Here is a 20,009-nt window from a genome sequence, read left to right on the forward strand (position 1 = left end):
TATAAAAGCACCAATGCAGTGGTTTTTGCCAAAAATCACTTGCAGAAATGATTAAGCATATCAAGACACATCTGCATCTCACGAAGCAATGCACCAACCTTAGCCTCAATAGCTGTAAATGAAGTCACAGCTGGTCTTTCCTCAGAACGTAAACATGCTAATGCAGATATGACGATAACGAAGATATGGGAGCCACATAAAAAGCAATTCAAGGACACTCAGCTAGGTGAAAGATCTGCTGAGCTGGAGCCGACCAACAAGGAACATCTCGTACTACATTCCAACAATTGCAGCAAGAATATGAACTCAAATGAAGCATTTCCAAATGCCAGAAATCAAACCTGGCAGACATCGCACCAGCGCAACGTTAATGGATCCATCAACCCCATCTTCCACCTTACAAAGGAAAACTAAGCATCACACATGTGCACAAAAAATGCCTGTCAACATAGCTGCTGCAACACCCAAATCCCATAGCCTATGCACTACAAATTTGAACGAATGGCTTAAAGAACACATTAAGAAAAGCCATCACATACATTCAAATCACTTACTTAGAATGTATGAAATACAAGTCCTGTCACAATAAAAATGACATACCTGGTGTTTTCATGAAAATGATGTAAAGTTGCTGAAGTTCTAGAAACGGTGAATGCCTTTTTGTGTTGATTGCAAAAACTAAGCCCAATTCCCAACATCTTGCCTCCTAAGGATAGCACCTAAAAATGGCAAACATGACCAGCACTTTGCGCAACTTTCTGCACTCTCCTATTAATCAGAGGGGGTGAGCGACACTTCCATTTTCTGGCATGCATGTCATAAATCATCCAACACACCCAGAATATAAAGAAAGCCATTAGAAGTATCTAGACTACAGCGGCCCCATACAATAGCAACCTGCCTCACTTCAGATGGAGAGCACATTGCAATGCCTCTCACGAATATAACTGCACTAGATGCTTATGCACCATTTTCTCATTTCAACAAAATTAGCACAGCTAAACTTTCTTTAGCTACGATGGGTAACGCTGAAGATAAAAATCCCAGATAAGTTAAATTTGCAGCCTGCTCTGGTCGTGTGCTTGGTGGCCTGTCTATGTGCTACATTTTGAACTGAAAAGAAAAATCCATTTGCTAAAGCACACAGAGTTCGCACCAGGTCAATCTGTGCAAGAGCCACACATGGAAAAGTGAGCAAAATAAATTGCTACATGTTACATTCCAATGAAGCCATGGGGCATTCAACAATAAGCACATTCTTTCAAGTGCATGATGCAACTGCCATAGCCCAGAAACAAAGGAATAAACAGTTTCCTTCACCACATCCGTTGTTTACACACATGGAATACTAACTAGCCCAATGTTGTCAAAACACTTAAAGGACCCCCGACACCAAAAGTGAAACCTCAAGATGTTTGTGCTCTTTGACTGTCCTGAATACGTGGGTACTTCTGACTGTTAGTAGTAGGGGTGTGCGAATAGTGAATTTTGGAACCGAATCGAATACGAATCGAATAGTGATGACACCGAATCGAATACGAATACTAATCGAATACTTTTCGAATAGTAAGACAACCATTCTCAAAACGGTCCTAGAACTCCGCAGCATCTTTTTTTCTTTTTTTGAAAGAAATATTCACGAACTTTCACCAAAGAGCGTTGCGCTTACTTTTAACAGACACAAAATACCACAGTTATGAAATCTGAGGTAAGCTCGTATACAGCAGCGACCACAACCTTCGAAATATTTTCTAACTGTAGGTTGAAATAAAGCAGTGACTGCAGATGTTTTGTCACCTGCTTTTAAATAAAACTGAGACATAATATCTAAACAATTTTGAGCCGAAGACTACGCATACCGCTAAGGCGGTAATGAAACACAAACCTGCCATCGCAACATGGTCCTCGGCACTGAAGGCATGTAGACATCGATGTTGAAAGCTGTATCTCCAAAAACAATTTACGCAAACACACCCCTTGCATCTATTGCTATTCATGAAGCTGAATGCAGGTGCACCTTCAGTTCTTACAAGATGAAGACAGGAACTGATAAATGCGATGGAGGGGCAGCATAGTAAAAACTGAGCGAGTATGGAGCTTTCAAAAAAAAAAAAAAAAAAACGCCTTCATCCGGTAATCAATATAGCGTCGGTAGTTTCGTAAAAGCTTGGGCTACCTTTAAATATTCCAAAGTTTCATTGTTTTGGGGTTCTCCCGTCGGCGCTAATTATTCGAAAACTATTCGAAAAATGTTCGGTATTTCGAGTATGTACTATTCGATTCGAGTACCGAATCGAATAGAATGCTATTCGATTCGTTTTTCGAATATTCGCACACCCCTAGTTAGTAGTGGCGTTAGCTTTAAGATATTTTCATTTGGCTTTAAAGTAAGTGTGGGTGCTCATGCGAGTTGGCAGCACCTTGCGACATAGCCACTGGTATGATGTTGATCCAGGTCCCCTGTGACATTCCACGAGTGAAGAGATTGTCCACGTCACAGAAGATTTACGAGGCACACACAATACCACGATTGGCACGCGGCGAGGGCTATCGTTCCTCGCCCTTCTCACTCTTGTCGTGCGGCTCTCAAGGTACCGTAAAAACCGGAATATAGGTCGAATTTTTTTCAGAAAAAAAAAAACAGCCCTAAAAAGTCGGCCCCCGTCTTATATACCGGTCATTGGCAGAAAAACTTGGCAAGTCTGGCCACTATGGGCAACCACATCCATTGCCATCGCAATCGGCATCGCTTTGTTTACCACCAGCCTTGTGCCGTGGGCAATTTCATTTTGCGTTTTTGTTGCAGTCTTGTGACTATTTGGGCTCTAAGGTGCTTTTTTTCTTTTCCTCGACTGGTGGCCGAAGACAGTTTACCGTAGCATTCAAGAAAACGGGGATCGAGTTCGCGAAGGCACGAAGAAATCTGGTCTGAAGCGTGTGAAAGGTGTGTTGGGATGCTAGCACACGTGAACGCGAGCAGGAGCTGTGAGTCACAAACAATAACTGAAAGTTTATCTTGGCATGGGTGTTCTCGTCCTTCCAATCTTGCCGTATAGTTTCTTTGTTGCTTCCTGCGATGCCGGCAGCTCTGGTTACAGTGGCAAGTATGGCTATGATCAGCGGGCAGATCGAGTGCACCACACAACAACACGCAGACAGCGATCAGAAAAACTGTTTCGGTGCCATACCGCAGTGTATCAGAGGTGGAAACGAAGGTTGCACAGTTCAACAGAGAGCCGCGCTCTCGTCGCGATTGCTACCGGTGACCTCAAAGTGTATCCAAATTAATGCTGTCAAGACTGTTGTGAAGTTTTATGAAGCTAATGCTTGAGCCCATCTTTTGGCTTTCTGCCATGTGGAACTTGCGTGTAAATAAATGGCATTTTCACTGTGCATCATTTGAAATTGCGTTTGTTACACGGTAAAGGCGCGCGCCTTCCGATACTTTGTCTATTCCATGTACTTTTTTTTTTTTCCGATTTTCAGTAGTTATAAGTAGAGGGTCCGACTTATGTTCCGGTTTTTACGGTAGTTCTAGGCCAGGAATGCTTTTTGCTGTTCTCTGAGGGGACACGTGCTAAACAGGCTAGACGTGCTAAACAGGCTAGACATACCGAAGCACCCACATCGTTTCACTCTTCACTGCGTGAAACTAGCGCCCCCCCACTGTGGTGCGCTGGTTTCTTATGGTTTTAAAACTGCTTTCAACGACACCAAAGCTTGAGTGCACGTGATCTTAGGTGCTCCCCCACTGTGGCGCACTAGTTTATGGTTTTAGGCGGGCGTTTAGACGCAAAATTGGTCACAATTAACGACGCTAGCATAAATTATACGATACGTTAGCATTTACAATTCAGTTTTGCAATTACCAGACACAAAGCTACAAAAAGTTCGCTGTCAGGGGTCCTTCAAGCTTGATGGTGCAGGCTTTCATGAACATCATTGTGAGCATGGACAATTCATGCATCAAATATGATCAAATGCTGTTCCTTGGCAGAGAAAAAATGAGGTGGAGCTTCATACTACCAACTGAGCTAAAACCTACAAGTGGTTATCAGAAAAAAAAGGCGAATTTTATATCGCACACCAGGCAGGACACAACAGAAAAAGCGGAAGAGTACACACAAACAAAATGAATGTTCCTAGTGCTCAGGTGAAATTACTATATGTATTCCTACACAAAACTAGGTTGCTAAAATTCCTCATGCTTTGGCTAATACCCGTGCCACACGGGCACAAGAAATAACACCCAGTAATGAAGGCCTATTCATATTCCTGAATGACATTCTTTGACTGAGCTACCAGACATTCCAATGTCATGTGACCTGGTATGTTGAGTGGCTTTTTGAAGTGAGCAATTCAATACAAAAAAAAAAGAATAAATAAAATAAACAAGCATATAGAAAGTGATGTGAAATCAAGGCTATTGAAATATAGAAATAAGCGCACTATGGTGCCATTACATTAGTGTTTGTTGCTCTCTTCAACAACATTGCAAACAACCATAGAAACTTCGGCCTTTGCGTGTTTAATCTTAAGCCCAGAAGCAACATGGCGCCCGTCATGGCAAAGTGATTGCAATGCTCAACTGAGCTGTCGGAAGTGACGTACGAAACCTGTTTGATAGATGCTATTTCAAGTGCTTCTAATATACTGCACCCCGTACCCCATAGCATTGAGGACGTATTCCACAGTCCAATGAGTATTGGTGAGCGCCTCAAGTAGAAAATGACATTAGGGCAAACGACAAGGTTTCCCCATATGGCATCACGCAGCTCAACTTAAATCTCAAAGAATTAGGAAGTCAATGCCATTTTCTGTGCCCGTGTAGCACGGGTATGTCACTGCAGTTCTAGCAGCACATTTACAAGAACCAGAGAGACAGACTCGACAGCCTTTTCCAACTTACTACATCACCAGAGCATCAGCACTCTGGCATTTAAGCCATCACAACGATGCACACCTATTCATCACACTAACACAACGACAACGGGTTGAGCATGGCCATATGAGAATGCTGATAACTGCAGTACGAGCACGTGCATATACAGTCGAACTCAGTAAAACTTAAAACGCCCACCAGAATGATTTAAACGTAAAATTGCGTGCCATTAACATCCCCTGCTTTAATATTTTCTTGCTGCCTGTGACAGCAAACATGTCTAGACGCTGGCGTGAAACTGGGCACTTGCACAGGGCTAGCGCAAGTTTGGACGGTGTCCCAGAAATACTCCAGTTTCTCAGAGATTCACACGTACTCCGAGAAGGTGGACAGAGCTTCCTTATTGTCTCCCCCTTAAACTTGTCCTTTATCACCACTGCGATTTCTTTTTTTTTTTTTGCACAAAGGTGTCTGGCGGTAGCCAATGGGCTAAACTAGTTCTCAAAAAGAGCACTACGCCTCGGGCACTTTTACGCAACTTGAATATCAATATGCCACACGTCACTGACATAAGAGAGAGTTCGACTGTAAAGCACTTTTTTTTAAGCATAAAGAACACCTTTGTGAAGTGAAAGGGACAATTAACTTTACATTTTGCCTTAACGAGATTCACAACATTTTATAAACTTTTATGTAGAATGTGGATGCAATCAATAATGCAATTATAAGTGAAGCCATGACTAACTAAAACCTGCTCGGCAACGATAAGCACTGCAGTTGATACAATTAGATTAACTTGAAACACGACAACTGCTGAAACAGCATCCAGTCTGCTTATAACATTGAAATTACATAGTAGGTACTGACCAGGAATCATCACAACTTGAACGTGAAACTTCACAGCCACCTTTGAATTTACTGTTGCAAATGTGTAAGTAAAACACGCGCACGCCCTAATACTGTCTTCCAATGTATTGCACCGAAAATACTGACGTTAGGACTGCCCCCCACAAAACCAAATACCCATCGCAAAAATGTATTCAACGAAATCTGAGCTTTTGAAGGATTGGAAGCATCGGACTAAAATATCAAAAGATCATTAAGAGAAGGTAATGTAGCAAAGCACGAAGAAAAAGGCCAAAGACTCACTGAACCCACGCAAAAATTGCAACCGTTTTAAGCACAGTACCTCAACTAATGCACTGCATTGATGGGCAAAACAATAAAGCACTGCACGTCATTCAGAACAGGGCCAAGAATTCACGTAAAAGCTCTCATCAACGCAATTTGTTCAGGAATATTGAGTGCACTACTTTAGAATTTGCTGCACGGAATGGTAAAATATATAAATAGCACTTCAAAAAGGTATTCATGTGCATCAAAGAGCAATCACGTTAGCGGCAATGGCACGCAAGTGGAAAAAAAAAGATATCTGGTCACAGACGGCAGAGCAGTGGCCCAGGAGGGGACGTATCACCTGATTGTGCTATTTTGCGAGGGTTCCTTGCGAAGGAGAAGAGTGAATGGCACCCCCTAGAACATAAAGACGGGAAAACGTGAATGCAAGCCGCATCAGAATGAGAAGAGCAAAGTGCTTGCCATGAAGAATTTGCATCCAATGGAGTTCATTCCCAAACAGATCACCCAAACCACACCAATGGTCTTTATGCAGTGTCACAACACCCCCAACCCCCTTTCTCCCTCCAACAGAGCAGATGTTTCAGAGAAACATGGACCCAGAGCCCAACCTACCTGAACATTGTCACTACACAGAAAACCCCCGTTATCACTCCAGATAAATTACAGGTAAGTGTGCCTCAACTTTATAAATGTCTGGCAAAAATCGATCTGTACTGCACACATTAATGATCCTGCAGTTTCAACACTCAAGGTATAATAAGGTCAGTTCCACAGGTAGTTTCCCCTTCATTCCACTTTGGTGCCCATATCCCAAAAACAGCACACACACATGCACACACTGCTGCAGAGAAAAAAAGCACTTCTCACATACAAGTTTATTCCACAGAGTACAAAAAATGGGAACAGGAGCATAAGGAAGGGGAGAAAAGAAAACCCCAATGGCCATTTTAGTTACGTGGCGAAATTAAATGTGAGATGGCGCAGAGAGTCTATGAACTGTACAATAAAACTGTGCGAATAGGTAATGAACAAGAGGATGGCTTAACTATCGTGTTGCCTCAAAAAAAGCAAGTGTTACTTCAACATTTAGAATAGTGGTGTGAGCATTAAAAAAAAAAAAAAAATGACATGCCAGATGTGAATTTAATGTGCACGTGCAGTGTTACACAATCATACTTTGTCTGCACCGAGACACCGTCGAAGGAAGTCACAATCACTCGCCCTTCAAGAGCAGCATGTCGGAATGTGTCTGCTGCTGTGTTGCCCACTACGTGCCTACCTGTTCTCCTGCGCCCAAACCTTAGGATCCCCCCATGATGGCGAGAACTAAAAACAAATGAGGCCATTGGAGCTGTGCACTAAGGGTGTGGTGAACAGCACAATAAAGCAATCCGGCAGCAGAGGAGGATGCCAATTTCTTGATAGCAACGATTTCTGTTATGTTATTTATCACTCTCATCTCAGGGGCCTGCTCTGCATTGTGCCACACCGCCCCGGAGCGTGAACATTCCCCAAGCATCATCCCGACCATCAAGATCATGATCATCAAGAGGACCAAGGGCAAGTAGGCAAGAGGGTAGTAGTAGCACACTTCTAGGGCAGACAGCTCAAAATCTGCAAGAGATACAAGGGGGGAGAAAAAAAGACAACACAACACACAAGGTGACCTGAGTGATTTACACCTTTACACTACACTCATGGAGCAACAACAGAGAGGGCAAACTAAACTCACCTGAACACTCACCTCAAGTGCAGCACCCCTTCGTGCTTCAGTTGCTAACACAAAACTTTTATCTAAACATGCATTGAAATGCCAACTACATGCCAAGTTACTCTTTAACGATGGCATTAACTTCTGCTCATGAAGGGGGGACCACCCATTCTGAAAACTGCTCTTGGCACTTAACGTAGAAGAGCAAAAAGTTGGTATGGCTAATAAAGACTTGAGATCTTCCAGTTTTTTTTTTTTGTCACAATTCATATTTTGAAGCGACTACAGTACGACCCGAAGAATTCCAATTTTAGTAGGCCAGGGAAATTCAAATGAATTAAGTTTACTGCATCCATACACACTTCTTGAGGGGGGGACCCTGCACCAAACATTTTCGTGAATGTTTCATATCTGAAGCATCGTTATGTGCTTAAATATGCAATTCACCCAATACAATATGGAGCTTTTATGGTACTTAACGTTTGATACTCTTGTTAGCAACAAGTTTTTTTTTCTTAATTGTGGGATTTACAAAGCAAATCATCATATTGTAACCAAAAATTGAAGTGCCTGTTCCCACAAAATACAACTTATTCACGGCAAATATGATCCTGTCAACTTGAGATTCTTTAACAAAAAATGCCTTTGCCCTCGCTATCCACTTTTTGATTTCTAGTCGCCTCTCGTGCCAGTCATGCTATTACAGTAAAACCTCGTTAATTCGGATCTCAAGGGAGTGAAAAAAAAATGTCTGATTTATCCAAATGTCGCATTAACGAATGCATAACAAAACCGCACATTTTCAATTCCTTTATCGCATACCTTTACTTTGAGAAGTAGTACGTGATGCTTGTTTTTTTTGTTTGTTTTTTTTTGTGGACAGCTGGGCGGCAAGGACTAGTTTGCGGGCATGTGACAAACCCTCTAGCGCAAGAGTATTGCCTGGGACATGGTAACAAAACTCCTCTAGAATGACGAGAGCATCCGCGGCTTCTTTTGTGGTATGACGCACCGGGCGTAGTTCATCGCACGAGTCTTGGTCGGATGCCTCATCAGTCTCACCGAGGGCGCCACATCCGTCTCACAGATGCCTTGAAGGAATCTATGTTCATTCGTAGAGCGTACCTCCCTGCTTGCATGCATATAAGTGGTCCACTCAACGGCAGCTTCGACTCGTGTACAGTAAAGATTCACTGCAACAGCACTTCCTCCAGTTGTGGGTAGGCTGCAGTGCGCAATCGCTTTCGTCTGGCGTGAAATTTCTCGCCCTCAAACGCTTCTATTATTTCAGCCTCGTTTTTCACGTACGTCGAACTGACACATCACCTATTCTCTGGAAGCACCGTCTTTGAGTGCCTTTAGTATATTTTCACTTTAGTTGCCAAGTCCTTCGCAGCGTAGTTCGCGCGTTTCGCCGGTTCTGACATCATGGCAGGGTGATATATCACACCACCTCGCGCACAGACACTTCCGGTAAGACGAACAATGCACCGAAGAGGGGAAAAAAAGCACGACCGACGTCTGCAAGTCCGCACGCTATCCATCGGAGGCCCTGTTCCTTTGTTATACGCTCTCCGCCGATGATGATAATGAAACTGTGGCTTTCCCTTCGCATCAGGTGGTCGCAAAAAAATTCTGCATCCTAGCCTTCAATTACAAATGAAAAGAATGCATGCTCCAAAATGCCACCTTGCGCCCCCTTTCATAAGTTTTCGAAAAAAAAAAAAAAATGCGGTTGTCCTTGGCTTCCGCGATCGGCATCAACAGCGCAACGTTGCTGCCGGAGCCCATCTCTGAGACCTTAAGTTTGCACATGTGTGGCAAAGAAAATGCAATGCGATAAACATCATGGCCTCCGAGATGCAGTTTCAGTTTCGCAGTCTTTGGCTTCCCTCCAGTCCGAATTAACCAGTGCGCGTGCAATTTTGCGTCGAATTAGCGAATGTTTGTTGCCATTGGGCTATGAACATTTTTGAAGGGAGGGTGTGAGAATGACGAATTATCCAAATTTTCGAATTAACGAGATTCTACTCTATTACCATATATTGCCGATTACAGTCGAACCCGTTTATAACGAACTTGAAAGTATTGCGAAAAGTGGTCGTTATATCAGTAGTTCGTTGTATATGGACTCTCCCTTAAAAACGTGCGCTTAGCGGCCAAGCCGTTTTTTTTTTCCTTTGTGCACTTTTAATAAAGTGCTAACAACCCCTTCGGTGACGAGCTAAGCCTTTTCGCGTCGTGAAGTGACGCCGGCTGCGTGCTCACGAGTGAATTAACCGCCTTTGCAATGAGCTGACATCGTTTCACCGAAGCGCGGTACCGCGACGTGGAGCCGATCATCCCTGGCTAGTTGCGTGCAGCGCGTCGCCTACTAGGGTCGCGGAGTCTCTGCCGGGCCGCTTGCTGTATGCCGTATGCGCGCGTTTGTACGTTCTTCGTGCCAGCTTCACTCAGGACCGTGCACGGGTGCGGCGAGTAGCCTCTTCGTTCAACGCAGCGAAAACAAGCATTTTCCAAGCAACGCGCACTCTACTTCTTCGCGATGCTCTCGCGGCCCTGCACAACGTTGCGCAGTGCACTTCAGTTGTCACCTAGTCAAACACGCAGTATGTACGCTTGCTATCAGTGCATCGACGGTTCTCAGTGCCCGCGCCGCTCAACAGCGAGCTACTTTCGTTTCTACAAAGTGACGCGCACTTTAAAGCGGTCTCGCACGACGTGGCGGTAAGCATGGCGCGCCCGTACCGCCGTCAATCCGCAGTGTACGGTGTACGCCACACGCGCAGCTGAGCAGATATCTACAGATGACTGTGATAAGGTTGTCGGCTATAAGGCATAATGGCACGTTCATTGACGGCCGCCACCTCGCCTTCGATCTTTTCTGATGCTTATCCGCGAAGGAATCGCCGCAATCGCGCGGAAGTCGTAATCACCGATCGACCGGTCTCTGCCGTTACCGAAAAGACGGACGACCTTCTGCGGCACATTGTGGCGTCGGCGAGTGTAGGGACGCAGTGAACCTTTTTGCGATGGAAAGTTATCGCGGTTATCACTTCTTGCATTTATGCCTTCTTGCGTTCCAAGGCATTGTTTGGTTCATCGCAGGCGGTCGTAGCTGCAGAGAACGGCGTCAGGATAGGTTACCGTGCGAAAGCTGACCGCAAGGCTTCATGCTGCCTACTATTTTTTTTTCTTCCTCACTGCCATTCTGCCACTGAAGAAACGCCTGGAAAGTGTGTGACGTCGCTCGCAGCGTCCGAAATCTGCGTGCGGTGCTCGCCGATCGTGGGTATCTTAGTTGCGAGTAAACTGGAGCGGGGCACGCGCGAGCGCGCGCCTCTGTCACGCTTTAGAAGGCATGTTTTAACTTTTTTTCGCTTCGTATGCCCCATATTTTTACCGCGACCGTGTCTGAAGTGTTCGTTGTAAAAGTAGGAGGCTTTGAAAAATGTTCGCTATATCTGGACGCGGCTTCAATGGTTAGCATAGGAAAATATTAAGTGCACCCGAATACGGTCGTTATAACCGATAGATCGTTATATGTGGGATCGTTATAAGTGGGTTAGACTGTATAAGTCGACCCCCCAACATGCACCTCTTCTAGGGGAAAAAAAATTGACTCCAAACACAGCCTCATGCTGCGGAAGGAGGAGAGTCGCGCATGCAGTGTGAGTGCGGACATCAACGCTGCGTGCAGATTACCACGCCGCCTTACATACCCCCGAGCAAGAGATACTTCGCATCTAAAAAAGCTAACATTTCTTTCTCAGAGTGGAGCCTTCACATAACTTTGCAGTGCTTACTATTTAGTTGCCCTCGTATGACTTATGGAAGCTTACTACATGTCATAAGTGGTACCAGATTTGTCAAACTGTAAAAATAAAGCAGTTCAAGAGCATGGAGGTTCCCCCTTCAGTGGACAGTGTAGGCAACCTTTCAGCAGGCACAAAGCAGTTGTTGCTTTGTGGACTGCTTTAACAGTTGCAATGAGCAGCAATGAAGAGGCTAGCACTCATTACAAAATGATTGCACAAGTGAGCAACACAGAGAGGAGGGAAACTCACCAGTCATCGTAGAGATTACTGCGGAGCACCCCCATAGCCTGGATAGCTGTAACCGGGGTACTGAGCTGTGGCAGCTGCAGCTCCACCAGGGGGGGCCCCATATGAGGGCTGACCAGCAGGGGGAGCACCTGCTGGGGGCCCTTGCTGCCCTGAGTAGGGGTAGCCCTGCGCAGGTGGAGGGGCGCCTGCAGCCCCTGGTTGGCCTGGTGCTGCACCAGCAGCCTGTCCTGGTTGCTGCTGGCCCGCCGGACCACTGCCACCCGGAGGGAATGCACCTTGCTGTCCCTGCAGCCACACAACCAAGTTCATTCATTTTGTTAGTGTTTAGGCGACAGCATTATCAAATTATTCGCAACAAAAAGAATCTTGTAACAAGGCAGCTATGGGCAATCAGGTGTTAGCCTCCTCTGTCCTGCTTTTCCTGAACTCTAGTAAGATCTGTGGCAACGGCAGTGCACTCCGCAGGTTGAGTGAGTGCATGGATCAGAGAATGATCATTGATCCGTGCAAATACGGGCACGTATTTGCACGGATCGAGAGGTGAAGTTACTGCCGCAGACGTGTGGATCCTGGCTTAGATCGCATGGGAGAGCCCGACACCCAGAGAAGGCATTGTTCAAAATGAACGAATATATCCATACTTGACCACATGCAACCACCCTGTAAAGGTGGCTCCACAGCAGGATGGGGCGCTATGCTGTGAAACCACCTATCCAGGAGAAATTCGCACTGCCGCAAAGCCACACTTCAAGGTTAAATGTACATATTACCTTCACCTTGATTAAGTATTTTTTGAAGTTCGAAAGCTTGTAATAAGGGCTTATATACAGCAAGTATAATGAATTTTAAAACATATTTAACCACTTGTAACTTGCACCCTACTGCTATTCAAATATTGCCACCTTTTGAAAGTTGCTTATCTTCACTTCGAACCAAGGAGTGACATTCCCATGTGCCTACTTCTAATTCATTAAAATATTGTGCAAGTATGTTGGGTCATGCAAGAATACCCATTCTCTTTTATAATATGTAGTATATGCTATTCAAGACATTCGATTCGAAATTATTCGATAAAATCACTATTCGCTTCGAACCCCAAATTTACTATTCGCTGATCCCCAATCAAAGCAAGTGAAACAAGATACTAATAGGGGTTCTGAATCTGCATGCCACATGTCTATAAGCATACCTGAGGAACTTCTAGGCAAAATGCAAAGAAAAATTACAGGTGATAGTAGCTTCATACATTTCTGCCAGTGCGGCCATGAAGACTGCTCACCACAAAAGCGTGCACGCACGTGCACGCAATGATTCAGTACCCGAAGCAGATAGCTGTACCAAGCCCTCCTGCAGACGGGCAAGCAAAGCATCAAGACAAAAAAAGGTGTCCAAAAAGACATTCATGAGTAGCACTAGAGTCATGCATATGGTGTTCAGTGCATGCAGGAGGATGAATTGTGCAGAGGAAAGGGGCTCTGTGAAGCATGCGACACACACATGCACAGAAGGGAAAGATCCTGTGCCGCTGACTTTAGACAAAAAGCAAGACAAACTTATATCTAATGCACTTCTACACTACGCAGCTACTGCATGAGTACAGCAGTCAAAAGATGCACAACTTCAGCAATGCAAAAGAATGATGACAGCTAAACATTCCTGCACATAACTATCACACAGACATTACACACAGAAGGAGCTGCAAATAAGTTACAGGAAAGGGCAGGCCTGCTAATTCAATCAAAACCGAAGATCCTGGCTGGCAACCACTACATCTATATTGTTTGAACTTTCGTTATATTGACCTCGAGATTAAGCTGTCGGCAATCTTACATGCAATTGAGCATCCTACGTTACAGAACATGGGGAACTATGACTGAGGAATATGTAGAAGACTTACGACCAGCTCCAGTAAGATATTAGCACGAAAATGGTAGCTCGAAATGAATTATAGCATTTATCTCAATAAAAAAAGTGTAATTTCAAAAAAGTTAAATTTGAAGATTCAAGCAGTGCAAATCTAACAAGAAAACACAACTATGCTCTTAAAACAGTCTGAGCTGGCCTGGTCAGCATCATTGCAGTTACCAACTTGGCAGTTTGGCATTTGATGCAACTTTTCAAAAATGCTATGGCATTTTTGAAAAGTTGCACTTTCTTGAAAACAATGGTTTCATGCTCAAATTCCGGTGAGTTATATTTATACGTAGTTTAGCACCCCAATGACATTTTGATGTGAATGTCCTAAATTGGAACCCTATGTGTGTGCTTCTTTGAGCAGGGGATGTATAAAATTCAGCCAGAAAGTGAGAAATGAGTGAGTGATGTGTTTTTTTTTTTTTCACGACGCTTATTTTATTAGATTTTATCAGTCCCTTCAGGACTATCATTTGAAGTTGACAGCACATGTAACCCGTATTTAAATGTCTTCCTAGGGGTGCATAGTTCCAGGGTTCTAAATTCTTAGGATATTACAGCTCAAAGCAATGTTACAGCAGCGAAGGTTCAGCAACTGCCATCTGCACTACATCTATTAAGACACTTTGAATGTCACATTTGGTAGAAGCAGTTCTTTGTAACTGCTTGGCAAGCACTACCAGTTTGCCATTCGGACAGCTCTTAATAGATGTAGTTTTGCCCTCACACAGCATCACATGCAGCAGAGAGAAATACTTGCCTTATTGAACTGTTCAGTAGACTTCTAGAGAAGGGGAAAACAAAGGACAGATGTGCAGAGTCGTAAATTGATGGAAGAAGAGACAACAAGAAGCACATGTAAAAGCAGCAGTATTCGTCAACCACATATAGCATGCAAAGCCAAATTACACTGAAGCTGACGCGTTACCACTCACCAACATAAAGCATGGCAGAGAAACATACGCTAGAGCACAATAAAGCCATGTGAAAAGTGCATCGCCCCTGCCACCTTTAAGTGTGGGACATGCAAAATGTGCAGCACAGCCCAACCATGCACACCCACAGGCTAAAGGTAAGGAGCCGTCAATAGCCAACGGAGTGCTGTCAATGTAGCCAACAGGCATCACAGCTAGCGCTGGACAAGCGAATCGTCCTCCTTACCTGCTGGGTTTGGTTGCCTCGTGCCTGTTGCTCAATCATCTCTGCTTCTCGGAACATCCCTAAAGACCTGTAGTACTCTATCCAGGCTTGACTGTAGTCCGGCTGTGCACCTGTTCCACCAAAATGAAAGGCATCTTAAGATGAGTTTGCATGCACTACTAGTCAGAATTCTGCCACAGCGCACACACTGAAATAAAGATTCTTCAGGGGTTACCCGGCAGTTTGGGGCCTAAAATCTGCCATATAACTGCAATTAAAAATTTAATTTCTGCATTTGTAAATCGACAAACAGATTCATGCAAATGCTAAATGCGTCTTATTCCCAACGTGAACTGTAAGCCAGACATAGGCTCAATGCTGATTGATACTGAAAAAAAGCTTGTCAGTTTTAAATTGTGCAGTATGACAAACAGCTTTGGATAACAAATGGGCCTTAATCATCCCAAGACTGCTCATCATCTGCTCCGATATTTCACTTAAAACTAGGGGTGTGCGAATATTCGAAATTTCGAATATTTTTCGAATAGTGTTTGCTATTCGATTCGATTTGCACTGGAATTTTACTATTCGAACTTCCCAAAAACAAATACAGTAGAACCCCGCTGTTACGTTCCTCACTGCTGCGTTTTCCCGGCTGTTACGTCGTTTTCCGCCGGTCCCGGCATAGCTCCTATAGGATACAATGTATGGGGAACCCCGCTGTTACGTCGTAACTGTCGGACCGTTCCCGTATGATACGTCGCGAAGTGCGCTAGGAGCCGACCGAGTGACTACCAAAGAGAGCGGCCATGGTGCATTTTCACGCAGCTTGGCCTCGTTTGACCGTAATATTAGCCGCATGAGAGGCGCAAGCAACAGAATCTTTCAATTGATGCAAACAAAAGCATGGCCTTCGAGATTCGAATTGCAAAGATGGCGTCTATGACGTAACTGCTCGCGAAAGCAAGGCCTTCGAGATTGGCATTTACTATTGACAAAACCATAGCCTTTGAGATTTGTATTGCACGAACATGGCGTGTATGACGTAATTGCTTGCGAAAGCAAGGCCTTCGAGATTGGCATTCACTTCTGCCATCGCGTTGGTGTAGACTCATCATCATCGTTATTTGTAGGAGAACGGGAGGAGTTCGAGCTGGTTGGAGCTCGCATGGTCGTGATTGCGTGTGCTTAGTTCTTTCATGCCTACAGCTGTTGGTGTTAAAAAAATCACATACGTTGATTACATTTCTGTGGATGAGGCCGTCCTAAGCTCCGCGTTTCTATCCATCGAGCTAGATCGTGGCTGAGCGCGCCAATTTTCGTGCTGCTTGTAAGAATTGAAATAAAATTCTGTACCACTAAATATTTTGCCGTGTTTCCTATTTTTCGGCTGTTACGTTTCCCGTCTCTTACGTTTATTTCCTACGGTCCCTTCAAAAACGTATCAGCGGGGTTCTACTGTAGTTAACGCCCGATTGAAAGTGACCCCTTCAGATTTTCAATATGCTTCACCTCATCACACCCCGAGATTGCGGCAAAGCTGCCTTTCAAGCTCCGTTACGGTCGAACTCTGCCAAGACACAGTCAACGTCTGATTGGAAGTGGTCCCTAGATTTTCAATATGCTTCACCTCATCACACCCCCGTATAGCGGCAAAGCTGCCTTTCAAGCTCTGCTATGTTCGCAAATGTATTAAGTCGAAGAAAACGCTGGTTCCAACATGGAGATGAAAGATGTGGCAGAGGTGGGGGCTCAATGCTGTTTTGGACCCGAAATTTGGGCAAGAAGTCCGAAAAATCGGAAGGCGAAGCTTTTTAGCATTCAAAATTTCAGATGTTCTTACCGTATTTATTCGAATCTAAGCCGATGGCTTTTTCGAAAAAACGATGTGCCAAAGTGGGGGCTCGGCTTAGATTCGAGGATTTTGAAAAACGCGCCATTTTTCATCGAGAAATGTGTTGCAAAGCTAGCGCCACCTAGTTAGTATTGTAGCTGTTAGTAGCAGAGCTAACACCTGGCTTAAGTACGCACGTGAGGCCGCCATTTTTATCTTTGTGGCTAGTGTTGAGGCGAGCCGTTCGTCAGTTCGAGTCTCGCTTCGAGTGGGCTGTGTGTGGCGTAGCTCAATGGCGCCAAACGAGCGTAGCCATTATAGTGCGGCGTATACAGTAGAACCTCGTTAATGCGTACCTGCCGGCAACGCCGCATAACTACGCACTAAACGGTAGTACGCATTAACCACCAAGTAAAAATTTGCATCTCCTCGCATACGCCATCGCCGCCAGCACAGAAAAGTAAAAATTTGCATCTCCTCGCATACGCTATCGCCGCCAGCACAGAAATACAGTGCCACAGTAAATATTGCCTAAAGTACCCACTGCAAAGCCTTTTCTTTCTTTTTCCCAAACTGGAGAAAAGATTCTGGTACTCTCGCACGACCGTCCGATAGTGCCGATAGCGCGCGGTGGCAGGAGCATTTCGGAACTATTACAGGGTCCGGTATACGCAGTGACCAACGTAGCGACAGAACGGACAGTGTCGGCTTTCCGCGATATATGTGTGTGCGTCTGTACCGCGATCTGCTACTAAATGAAAACTGACACAGCTCCAGTGAAACGCGGTACGGCTGCGTGGAGCCGATCGTCTCCTGGCTAGTTGCGTGCAGCGCGTCGCCTTCTCGGCTCACGGCGTCACTGCCGGGCCGCTTGCTGTACCGCACGCGCGCATTTGTCGTGGGAGTGTTCTTCGTACCCACTTCGCTCCAGACCGTGCACAGATGCAGCGATGAGCACAGATGAGCTTGTTTAACGCGGCGATGACGAACTTCCTGCAAGCGATGCGCACTGCGCGACGCTCTAGCGGTCCTGGCAGCGGACGGAAGTGCGTTTGGGTGGTCGCCCAATAAAAGCGTGCAGTATGGTTACAACAGCGCTACGCTTGCTGTACCGTACGCGTGCGTTTAGCGTGACGGCGTCTATGCATAGAGGTTTCTCGTCGCCCACGACCAGCAACGCTCAACTCCGCAACAGCGAGCTGGTTTCGTTTCTACGAAGCGGCGTGCGCTTGAACACGGCCCCGCACAACGAGGCGGCAGCGATCGGCGGCCCAGCGCGTTCAGGTTGTCGCCTATTAAAAGCGTGCAGTAGGCTTAAAGTAGTGCTGCGCCGCACGCGTACCCGAGCAGATATCTGAAGATACTTATTGTGATAAGGTTGTCGGCGATAAGTCATGCTGGCGCGTTCGTCGGTGGCAGCCGCCTCACCTTCGTTCTTTCCCGATGCTTACCCGCAAAGGCATCGCCGCAATCGCGCGGAAGTCGGAATCGGTGATCGACCGATCTATGCACTTCCCGAAAAGACTGAAAACCTTTGGCGGCACATTGTGGCGTCGGGAAGTTCAGCGGCGCAGTAAAATTTTATGGCACAAAACGTTATCGTGGCTAACCGGTAGGCGTAGGGTGAAGCACTACGGCTTAAGCGGTCAGCGAATGCATTAGGCTCTGAGACTCGGTCGGGGATTCGTTGCAACTACGTTTTAACCGTTAGTACGCTTAAAGCGGGTACGTATTAACGAGGTTCGACTGTAAAAGGAAAGTTGTGCTAGCCGCGGAGTCGTCCTCCAACGTTCAAGCCGGGCGGGACTTTGGAGTAGACGAAAAGAATGTGTGTCGCTGGAGGGGCCAACGGGAGAAGCTCTTCGCGTGCGCCGCAACGAGGTTGGCTTTTACCGGTCCACGGAAAGGCCGTCAACCTGAAATGGAGACGGCATTGGCAGACTTCGTTCGGACGCAGCGAGCAGCTGCCCTTCCAGTGACAACGGAAGTGCTCCAGGCGACGGCGCTTTCAAGGGAGCGCTTGATGGCGCTTCAAATGCGCTTGATGGCACCGAGGATTGCGCACTGTTTGAGGACAGCGACAAAGAGATCAGCGACGACGACTCGGAATGAGCGCGGCATCTTCAGTTTCATCTTCATATTTTCAATAACTGTTTTCTCTTTGTGAATTTTACCCGGCCTACATTCGAGGCAAGTTTTTTTTTTTTTTTTTTTTTCGGGCTTTGGACTTTAAGGGGTTGGCTTAGAATCGGGGTCGGCCTAGATTCGAGTAATTACGCTATATATCGACGTCTACGAGGCAGATTTCGAACTCCGGACTTGAACGGAGCACACCCTTGTCCGCCACATCAGTTGGGCCTCCACAGAAGTTGAGAGAGGAGGAGAGGCTGAGGAAATGGCATCTTTGCCTATCACGTGTAAAGTGTTGTCGGCAACGCTTTGGTTGCACCAAATCATGTACATAAATAGAATTCGGCCTCTACATTGCCTCATTCTTGATAAGACAACTATGAAACACCACCCCGCCAGTGTTTCATCAACCTAGCGAAAAGAAACACTTTCATGTTGCTATCTCATAAGAATATGCTTAGGAATCCTCTAACTTTTTTCTGCAATTTCACTTCGAAGTATTCAAAAAATATTCTAGAAATATTCTAGAAATATTCTATTCGATTCGCGCTCACACTTCAATATTTGAATTCGCTTCACACCCAAAATTTTGCTATTCGCACAGCGAATACTTAAAACTGTTCTGCAGTCCTTGGGTTTAGCCAAAGACTTACACTGTTATGTTCTGACCTGCTACAATCCCTGCAGCCTCCCTCTTCCTCACCTACCTCTTGATCTACCAGACTACTCCGTGGACTAGAGTGACAACGTATGAGCCAAGCAATGGTTGTAATGAAATCTGATGTAAAGGTGTGCACAGCACTTTATTAGCCTAGGATCATTCAAATGCCGATCTATGGTCAAAGAGGATCGGTTGAATTCAAACCTCATTCAATGCAAAGTGTATTGATATGTGCAAGGCACTTAAATACAACATTAAGGATAAAGAATGAACAGCACTGACAAATCATCACTGCAGGTGCAAAGCAAACACCTGAGCAAGCACTAATGTCTCCCCACCATGAATCTGACACTGGAAAGCCAGTGCAGGGATTAAAATGGGGATGAGCTGCTATAGCCTCCCATGATTGAATGCAAGTGTTGAAATACCACTTGCACTCTGCCCATTCTTGGGAGGCTTTCAAGAAACTGCTGCTAGTGGAGCATGTGCATATAGTGCAATCACAAAATGGTCACTTTGTTTTTCTCTCT

The 20,009-nt window shown here is 45.4% G+C and overlaps 1 protein-coding gene across 6 annotated transcripts in view; it reads right to left on the minus strand.

Annotated features, from left to right (window-relative positions):
- Positions 1 to 6,871: 6,871 nt before the first annotated feature.
- Positions 6,872 to 20,009, minus strand: part of LOC119379577 (far upstream element-binding protein 1) — a 61,537-nt gene continuing 48,399 nt past the window's right edge. For 5 of the 6 annotated variants that reach the window (XM_049412024.1, XM_049412023.1, XM_037648883.2 and 2 more), the window contains 4 exons: positions 14,876 to 14,985; positions 14,475 to 14,498; positions 11,801 to 12,085; positions 6,872 to 7,636 (listed from right to left, as the gene is read on the minus strand). In XM_049412024.1, coding sequence (XP_049267981.1) covers positions 11,816 to 12,085; positions 14,475 to 14,498; positions 14,876 to 14,985 — 404 coding nt within the window. In that variant the 3' untranslated portion in view covers positions 6,872 to 7,636; positions 11,801 to 11,815. The remainder of the gene's footprint in view (positions 7,637 to 11,800; positions 12,086 to 14,474; positions 14,499 to 14,875; positions 14,986 to 20,009) is intronic. The other variant, XM_037648880.2, reaches the window with a different exon arrangement.

The sequence above is a fragment of the Rhipicephalus sanguineus genome, chromosome 1 (assembly GCF_013339695.2).
Source record: "Rhipicephalus sanguineus isolate Rsan-2018 chromosome 1, BIME_Rsan_1.4, whole genome shotgun sequence".
NCBI lineage: Eukaryota > Metazoa > Arthropoda > Arachnida > Ixodida > Ixodidae > Rhipicephalus > Rhipicephalus sanguineus.